This window comes from Beta vulgaris, chromosome 4, assembly GCF_026745355.1.
Source record: "Beta vulgaris subsp. vulgaris cultivar EL10 chromosome 4, EL10.2, whole genome shotgun sequence".
Taxonomy (NCBI): Eukaryota; Viridiplantae; Streptophyta; class Magnoliopsida; order Caryophyllales; family Amaranthaceae; genus Beta; species Beta vulgaris.
In genome coordinates this window covers 40,915,252-40,925,207 of record NC_079205.1, presented here as the reverse complement: position 1 = coordinate 40,925,207, position 9,956 = coordinate 40,915,252, and the positions used below count along the sequence as shown (strand labels likewise).

The following is a 9,956-nucleotide window of genomic DNA, read 5'->3' as shown; positions in this document are numbered from 1 at the left end:
TGCATATTAGTTACTTAAGTTGAGAAGATATCACTCTTGTGTGTGTTTTCGGTGTTTTTGATAGTTTTCAGGTATTGAGAACACAATTGGAGTATTATTGGACAAGCTTAAGCATGAGAAGCATCTAGGAAGGAGCTAAGTCAAATGAGAAGTCCAAAGGGCATCTTCGAGTCGGATTGCAGCCCAAACATAGCGGAAACATATTAAAAGAAGTATGGAAATTGAGTCATGTGCACTCTTTTGATCATAACTCATTATCCAGAGATCGGAATTTAGTGATTCCAGTGGGGTTGGAAACTAGACTTGAAGAGCTTTCCAACGGTATATTACACGCCCCGATACGACTTCTAGTTTGCGAGATATGGTCTTTGCAAGTTGAGCTGTTTTGCAGCCGAAAACCCGCGGCCGCGGGTTATTCCGGGTTTCCTAGTCGAATAAGGCTTTATCTTTTGACGAATTAGACTCTATTTTTCTAGTTGTTTTAGGAAATAGAAAGGTATAAAGACTCAAGGGAATATTATTATTTCCTATCTTATTTTCTATTTTGTTTTTTCCATCATTAATTCATTAAAGATTAGAACTCTTTTTCTCTCAATTAGTGAAGAACCCTAGTTTTGCTTTTTCCCCAATTACATTGAATTTTCAATAGAAGCTTTGATTTTTGCAAGATTGGTTCTACAATTGGTATTATTTCTTTTCTCTTCTTATTCCTATTCAATCCTTGATTATTAATTCATGTTTGCTTATTTAATTATGAATATGTTCTCCCCAATTATGATTGAGTAGTCTATTTCTAGGGTTTAGGGGATCCATGATCAATTAGGAAGGGATGTTTATTAAAGTATTGATTTTTATTGATGCATGTTGATTCCTATTGAATGTTTTTATGTCTATTCAATCCAATTTGGCCAGATTTGATTGTTATAGTGTTGCAATATTAGGTTATGCGCCGAGAGGTATAAACTTGATATTAAGGCTAGTTTCAATAGGTAGAGTTGGTATTAATAAATTGCGAGAGCCTGTTAATACCGTTCTATGATTGATTTAGACTTGAGAGAGCGAATCAATCTATTTAATTGCATTATTAATTGTTGATTTTTGTGTTTCATCCCGAAATATTGATCATTGGTGAACCTATGCCCTAGACCTTTTATTCTTGATAATTCTTGATATAGTCATAGTCTAGTTTAGTATAATTACTCACAAACACTCGTTCCTATACTCTAGATTTGACTGACAATTAGGAAAAGAACACTATTTCTCTGTGGATTCGACCCTACTTCCTTGACTACTATTTGTTAGAGGACTTTAGGACTACTTTTGATAAGGTGATACGACTTTAGCCTGTCAATAGGAGATGGAAAGACTGGAGGTCCTAATGATGGTGGAGCCGTAATTGAGGTTGCAAAAGATATCCAAACCTAAATGAACATATTTGGGAAGCTAAATACTTCTTGGAAAGAGCTATTTTGGCGCCAACAAATGAGATAGTGGAGATAGTCAATGATCATGTTCTATTTACCATTTATGGAGAAGAGAAAGTGTATTTGAGTTCAGATGCTATAAGCAAAGAAGAGGGTAACTTTGGAGTACATGAAATATACTCCACTGAATTCCTCAATACAATAAGTTGCTCCGGTCTCTCGGATCATAGCATATGATTAAAGGTTGGTGCGCTAGTTATGCTTCTAAGGAATATTGATCAAACATCCGGATTATGTAATAGCACGAGGTTAATCGTTAAACATTTAGGCAATCGCGTTATTGAAGCTACTGTTATTTCTGGAAGAAATGTCGGAGAAAAAGTATTTATCCCAAGAATGACACTCACTCTTCCCGACTCGACCAAATTTCCTATCAGATTTTAGTGAAGCTGGTTTCCTTTAATGGTTTGTTTTGCTATGACTATAAATAAAAATCAAGGCCTCAAGGGCAATCTCTGTCTCATGTAAGCTTGTATCTCCCGAGACCTGTTTTCAGTCATGATCAATTTCATGTTGCTGTTTCCAGAGTTACGAGCAAAAAGATAAAGATCCTTCCGTTTGATAAAGAACATGGTGTGCGTACAAGTACAACAAATGTAGTTTACAAGGAAGTGTTTGCAAACATATAGATTGATTATAAGCTTTTATTTGTACTTTTTATTCTTTACCACTCTTAAATTTATAATTTATGAATTTGTGTAATTTGTTTCATTGTTATTATGTAACTTAATTTAATTATATTATAAAGTTCAATCAAAAAAATATATTATATTATAAAGTAATAAATACACCCGTGTATTATGCACGGGTCCTAAAACTAGTTAATCCAAGGCTATGTTCAGTTCACCTTATTTTTTCTTATTTCAGATCTAATCAGATCAGATCAGATCAGATCAGAAAAAATAAGTTCAGATCAGATCAGATCAGTTCAGATCATGCTTATATTTAAAAATCATTATATCTTTCATAACATATTAGTAAAAATTATAATAATTGAATATTAATAAAGTACTCATTGAAACGAATCAAACAAGACCCCACATGACTATATTTTTTCTTATATATTGAGAAAAATCTAAAAGATAAGATCTTGTAATCAGATCAGTTCAGATTAGATCAGATCAGATCAAAAAAAATAAGTTCAGATCAGATCAGGAAATTTCAGGTGAACTAAACATAGCCTAAAACTTGAAAAACATTCATCTCAAAAGTAGCGGAGGATTCAAAACACGAGTAGAGGTGCAAAGTAGAGAACTCCCAAAGACCAGGTGTCCAGGCATATGCTGGTTTTATGTGGATTCCACTCTCGTGGTAAACCTGAGCATCCTTGCTGTACCCTGAAAAAATCATTATTATTTACTTTCAAAAAATATAAAATTAGAAAATTAATGACATTTTTGTTGATTCTCGATAAATGCAATAGTACTTTACCAAGTAAGCATTTGGTGGGCCCATGTCAGAATTTGAACGTATTGATGGCAGAACGGCAAAATAGACCGGCAGATGAGATGAGCTAAAATATAAATTTATTATTCATTATTTTAATAAAAATACGTCTTTTTTCCCCAATGACTGCCTCTCATTTCACTTTTTCGTCACAAAATAAAATAAAATAAAATAAAGGAGATCCCAAACTCTGCAAAAAATACAAGAACAGCATATCAGAAAAATAGAAAAAAAAAACAAAAAAAAAGCAGCTTCCTTTAACTTCCCGTCAACTAAATACCATTTTTTTTGTTCTCAAAAAAAAAAAAAAGCTCATCATCTTAATTTTAACACAATTACTGAAATTGGGTTTGTCAGAATTCGGTTAAAATCACCCAAATCAGAAGAACCCATGTTTGAAATTTTTGTGTTAGATTAATTTTCTAACAATAACCGAATCTGGGTTTGTCAGAATTCAAGCAATTTCAGAGATTCTGGGTTAGAATTAGATTGATAAGAGAAGAGGAAGGTGTAATAAAATCTGGGTAAAAAAGATTATGAGAGATGGTAAATCATAATTGAATTTGTATATTGAAAAACAATGTACAATAGCAGTAATTTGAAGGGGGTGATACTAGCATGTGTATCAAGTGCCTTCATTGGGTCCAGTTTTATCATTAAGAAGAAGGGTCTTAAGCGTGCCGGAGTCTCTGGCGCACGTGCTGGTAAATTTTCATTCATGTGATGTTCATTGATTTGTTGATTAAACGATTATGTGCAAAATGTGAGTTGATTTTGTTGTTTGTGTGTTTGTTTGATTAAGGTGTTGGTGGGTATGGCTACTTGATGGAGCCCTTATGGTGGGTGGGAATGACCACTAGTAAGCTACTTTTTTGTATCTTTTCTTTGGTTTATGTTGTTCAATGCTGTTCAATGTTGCTCGTTTTTCGTTTATTCTTTCATATTGCTGAATTTATTCGAAGATGGTAATCTAATGGTGGTATAATCATGCCATTGTCTAACATAAGTTCTTGAGTAGTGTTAAATGATTCGAGTTATGAGTTCGTTTTGATTTGTGGGTATAAGTAGTGCAATTGGATCACATCACATTGCTAGCATGTATTGTCGATTGTGTTCATCAATAATTTTGTTGGTGATGGATCTAAGTTTCTAGAGTATCATTATGAGACTGGGAGTAAACTTCCCATGTAATTGTAACTTGGCAAACAATTGTTTTCACAACTTGTATATTGGCAGTGTGAAAAACTTTTGGTTATGCTGTTCAAATTGCTGTAATACAATGTATAAAATGCTAGGAAAATCGTTGTACATGTCTCCACAAATTAAATTTGATTATAAGTGTACTAAGGAGTTCGAATGAGTTTTGGAGCCTTGGAGGAATGAATTTTGCAGATTGCTTTGAGTTTGCTTTTAATTTACTCATTGTGCTTCTTGGAATATTATTTTGGGCAGTGATTGTTGGAGAAATTGCTAATTTTGTTGCTTACATTTATGCACCCGCTGTGCTTGTGACACCACTCGGTGCACTGAGTATAATTGTTAGGTGAGTTTAACTGGATTGTGTTGTAAGCTTTATCCGTTTCCTCTGTCACCTGCAATGATGCTGTGACTGAACTATGAAGGTTTTATCTCCTTTTGTGAAATGTTTCAGTGCAGTGCTGGCCCATTGCTTATTGGATGAAAAACTACAAAAGATGGGGATGCTTGGATGTCTTCTTTGCATAGTGGGCTCCACTGTCATTGTGCTTCATGCACCAGGGGAGCGTTCAATAGAATCTGTTGATGAAATATGGGGATTAGCTGTTCAACCAGGTCTGCTCAAATACTTCACTCTTTGGCTTTTATCTTCTTTAGAGCTACAGCTTATTATCTTTTTATTTTGTTTGTTTACCCAGCATTTCTGCTATATACGGCATCAGTAGTAGCGGTGGCATTGGTATTGATCTTGTACTGTGCTCCTCGATATGGTCAAACCAATATTTATATTTATATAGGAATATGCTCGATAATAGGATCACTGACAGTAAGTTATTTTGCTCTATGATATGCTACCGTTCTGTTCATACCTTATGTCTATTTCCCATCCTCTAAGTTCTACTAGCTGTTCATATTGTATCATATACTTTGCAGGTGATGAGCGTGAAGGCCATTGGGATAGCAATAAAACTTACCCTGGATGGTGCAAATCAATTTAAATACTTTCAGGCGTGGGTTTTTGCGATGGTTTCGGTGACATGCATCATTATTCAATTAAATTATCTCAACATGGTAGGTATTCCTTGTGATGTTAGAGACACTACAAGTGTAAGAAAAGGATGCCCCTGTTTCTGATGTTAAGTAACTGTTGATTGGGTCTCTTGAATCATCTCGTTACCATGGTGATTAAAGAGGTTTTCTGCCAATATAATTCGTGCTGAACATAGGCTTAGTCCTCAATCCTCACCCTGAACCTGATATAATAGAATAATGGGGGAAGTACTTTACCTATGATGGTTCTTTCTCATCAACTGTATGCAGTTTATAGTTTTCACGTTACAGGATTCTGATGATACTGCTCCAGTGCGCCTTCTGGCTTGGGAATCTGCATTATGTTGCTGTAGTTCTATTTCGTGCTTGAAAATTGTCAATTGTGTGGTTTCTTATTTCCTATATTGGCCTAAGTTGCCCCTTTTTGGATCCTCCCTGATATAATTTTTCAAGTTTCTCGCCTTTTGGGTAAGATGATTGGGGTTTTCCTGGTATTTTGTGTACCATACGTGAGGCTGTACTGGAAATGGCTTTTCTGTTTTGAGCTTATGGAATGCTCAGCTTGCACTATGCTCCTTCCGAAGTTCTTGTTTTGTTATTTGCAATGATTAATTTAAGTCTTGCATATTGATAGAACTATCACCTTTTAGGTAAGATGACTGAGGGTTTCCTGGTATTTTGTATACCGTATGTGAGGCTGTACTGGAAATGGTTTTTTCTGTTTTGAGCTTATGGAATTCTCAGCTCGCACTATGCCTCCTTCTGAAGGTCTTGGAATGATTAAGTCTTCCCTATTGATAGAACCATTAGTCAATATTATGTTGTCGAGTAGGTTGGGATGTTAAGTGTGGTATCTTCCACTATTTTACAAGATTAAAGCTTGAATAGTTTTTCTTCTTCTAGCATACATAGGATGCGCTGGAATATTCTACTTATTTTTGTGTTTCTTCATTCTGGTACCCAGAGCACTGAATCTTTCAGCCTATCCACACCTTGAGTGCTAAACATGACCTTATACTTGAAACCAATTTATCCCTTTCTGACATGGGAACTCGCGAGACTAGAAGTTTTGGAGAAATTTAACGCAGTGTTAATCTAAGGGAAAGTTGGCACCGAGCTTTTAGAAATAGGAAACTGGAAATTTAATATGGAAAAAGGGGAATGACACTAGCTTGATCTTGTGAATCTTATGTGCAATTGCTTATTGCCATTTTGGAATCTTATACTATAGAATATGTGTACGCTCTGCAGATTTGATTCTGAGTCAAATTTTCCTTTAGGGTCAAACTTGTACTTTGAATTTATTTTTAGATATAATTGGGTTCTTGAAGAGATACTTTATATCTATGCTTACTGAAATTACAAATTCCTTATTTTGTTTTCTGAGGACAAGACATTCATCAAGTATGAGTGGCTGTTTCACTCAACATTCTTCAAATTGATTTAGAAACTAGCACATTTTTAGACAGCCAACATTTTTTAATCATGGTTAATATGGTTTGCTAACCTATAATATTTTTAGGCACTTGATACTTTCAATACTGCAGTGGTCTCTCCTATCTATTATGCACTATTCACATCATTTACAATTCTTGCTAGTGCAATAATGTTCCAGGTATGCACTTTGGAGTTGCACTCAAAGCACATAGTAATGCAGACATGCTTCTTCAAGTATGCACTAACAGTTTCATTTGATTCTTGATTTGGTTCTACTCTACAGGATTATTATGGTCAAAGTATAAGCAATATTGCCTCAGAGCTTTGTGGATTTATCACCGTGCTATCCGGGACCACAATCTTACACAGTACAAGAGAACCTGATCAACCATTTATTACAGGTATGATTTTTTGTCTTAGCTTACTTTCTATTGTAAGACTCTAGGATTAGCTTATTTTACTGGGGAATCTGGGTGCGGAAAGTTCATCTGATAATTAGTTGATAAGTGTAAGAACACATCTGGATGTCATATCAATGCTAATAATCAATTTAAAAGGCAAGAACTCTTCAGCTTTAGAAGCCATTTACTAATGATAAGGAACACCTCTGAACTATCTGACATTTTGAAAAACTACGGATCTATAATTAGAGACATCAACAGCAAGAAGAGAAAATGATTGCATGGGTGATTGGTAGTTGAATCAGAATCCTAAGGGGAGATTAAATATGGAATAATAGTCGGAAGTAGATATTTCGTGCTTAGTTGTGGCCACGGTCAGCAAATGTGGTTTTTTTGGGTGTAGAGCCTGATGGAAAAGGAGAGACAAAAGTAGGTGAAAGGGAAAAACAAGAAAAATTCATTTGGAAATTGATCATGTTACCAAGTTGATTTGGTTTGATTTTGATATAATGGGTCGGGAAGGGGTGTATCTTTCTTGGAATTTTCCTATTATGTTCAAGAATTTGCTAATATGCTCTAGCAAGTTGCTTAAATTGGTTGACAGAAATTTGTAAAAATGTGCCCTTAAATTGAGAATTTCATGAATGGAAATGAGGGACTACCTTTATATTGTAAAGGAAACACCACGCCATGTGTGGCTGTACACTTGAGGTTGACTTGAAGTCTATATTGTTGCTCGCCTTTTATTTAACTTTTTGGTTGCAGTGTTTGAAAAGGCGCACTTGAGGCTCGCCTAGGCGCCGAAGGCCAAGGTGATGCTGCTCAAGTGCTACAAAGGCCTGGGTGAGGTGTTCTCAATGAGGTGCACTGGGGCCCTCTAAGGCATGCAAAAAGGTGTAGTGGCTGCATTAATCTCATGTCTGCTACCTGCTTTTCACACACAATCTTGGATTTTAATAATTGCGCCTCATTTTGATGAGGCCCTCGCCTCACACTTGCGCTTTTTGCCTAGGCTTTTAGGACCCTTGTCGCTTTAGCGTGCCTCAATCCTTTTCTCACACTGGCTGTTAGTTACCCTTCTTTCTTGTAGTGCGTATGAGTTAAAATGATGTAGTTAGTGGAATTTTTCCTTTGATACCTAAAAGTAAAAAGAAAACTGAAAGCCTAACTTATGCATAGGGCTTGTATAGAAGGATAGCTCTATATTGAAGTTTCTGAGAAAGTAAATAAAAAGTAGACATAACAGCTATCCAATTTTGTCTATATTAACGCTTAAATTATACTAATATATTTTCAGAATTACACTCTCTGCAAGGTTATGAACCTGATCTTTAGTGATTGATCAAATTTCTTTTACACACTTGACTTGGTAGTTTTGCTTCGTGTCTGTAAATTGTTTAGCATCACTGGAGATTCTAGTCAGTCAGAAAAAAATTTCATTTTCTTTTTGTCATTCTTTAACATCTTTTATTGATGGTACAGATTTGTACACACCACTCTCTCCAAAAGTATCATGGCATCTGCAAAGTAATGGAGAAATTTGGAAGCAAAGGGATGAAGACGGCCAGCCTCCTAACTGTATCACAATCCTCCGCCACGATTACTTCAACTAGTTTGAACGCTGCTAAAAAAGTTTTGCTTTACGCATTATCCCGCCTCTCCGAGATGCAGCTTCGCTGTACAGGAGGCATAATGTGTGATGCTGGAGGGAGAACCTTGGGCGAGGTATAGATATTATAATGAAGTTTGAAGTTTGAAGTTTGAACATATACATGCTTGTGCCAGTTTGATAAGGTGCAGAGATATGCTAATTGGTTTAGGCTCAATTTTTTTTTAAAGCTGCTCTCCTTGGCGGGTAAATTGTGACCCCTCTTGTGCAAAATTAGGTCCTTACTCCTTACTAATTATTTATAGTGATGATTTTTTTTATCTTACACCGTTTAGCTTTAGTCCATGGTAGTGTGACTGTGTGACCTTTCCCTTGTATAAGTGGACTGTGCTATTTTTAGGGGTGGAGTAGAAGCACAACTTTATCCCTGTATTCTTTCTAACATGCTTCTTAATACTAGCAGATTCTCAAAGAGTAACTAGCAGATTATATTGTAATAAGTTTTCATCTTTTTGGTTAAGCAAATATAAGGTATATTTCATTTCCAGAACCAAAATGGATATACAACCTATACTTTTGTATACACTTATGCTTTGTATAAGGAATTTCTCCATTTTTATCTACTTTTATGTATTCCCAACTGTTTTTGTGGCTTGCGATCCGGATCAGGTCCATCAGTCTCTTATTTTTCTTCAGCTTTGATCTCTGCTGAATTTTCTTGGATCTCCCTGCCATGGTGTTTGGACAAACTTTTCTTTGTGTTACTACCATTTGCGGATGTCAAGTAACATTTATTATGGTGCATTGAATCAAACCTTAAAATGGTTCAATTTATACTTTAACATAAGGGCTCGATATAAATATAAAGCCCATCAAGTGAAGTTAATAGAGGTCAAAATCAACAAACTCCAAAGGACGAAAGTCAACAGAGGTTTAATTTATGCTTTAACATAAGAGACGAAAGTCAATGGCAGTAACAGAATAGCAACCAAAAGATAATCAAAAGATGGTTCAACATGAAGAAAAACGTGCATTTTAGGTTGACGATTATTCAACACAGAAAACCGTTAAGGTTTGAATTAAATATTTTTCAAACATTTTCCCTCCCCAGCATGCATGTAAGTTACATGTTATGATTCTCTATAAATAGAGAAACTATTATCAAGAAAAGAACACATGAACAATCCGTTAAGACTCTAGCATTTCTTAATTCCTTAGCGTAGCGCTAGCATAGCCCACCCCCCTTCTGGGGTTGTAGTTTAGTTCTTAAAATTTAGTTTAGGCATTCGGGCATGTTTTGGCGCCATTAGGCGAAGTCTCAAATTCTCATTT

The 9,956-nt window shown here is 35.5% G+C and overlaps 1 protein-coding gene across 4 annotated transcripts; it reads left to right on the top strand.

The window, feature by feature from the left end:
- Positions 1–2,896: 2,896 nt before the first annotated feature.
- On the top strand, positions 2,897–9,247 carry LOC104884419 (probable magnesium transporter NIPA6). 4 transcript variants are annotated; one of them, XR_788724.4, is made up of 10 exons: positions 2,903–3,634; positions 3,733–3,789; positions 4,383–4,473; positions 4,582–4,742; positions 4,826–4,953; positions 5,061–5,198; positions 6,700–6,792; positions 6,898–7,015; positions 7,781–7,909; positions 8,498–8,635. XR_788724.4 is itself a non-coding variant. In XM_010669060.4 (9 exons), exons 1-9 carry the CDS (start codon positions 3,511–3,513, stop codon positions 8,626–8,628), a joined length of 1,041 nt encoding a protein of 346 aa, XP_010667362.2. In that variant the 5' UTR covers positions 2,918–3,510; the 3' UTR covers positions 8,629–9,247. The 4 variants fall into 4 exon arrangements, 2 of the variants coding, with proteins under 2 accessions (XP_010667365.2, XP_010667362.2); XR_007273452.2 differs by lacking the exon at positions 6,700–6,792 and having other exon boundaries at positions 2,897–3,634; XM_010669060.4 differs by lacking the exon at positions 7,781–7,909 and having other exon boundaries at positions 2,918–3,634; positions 8,498–9,247.
- The last annotated feature ends 709 nt before the right edge of the window (positions 9,248–9,956 follow it).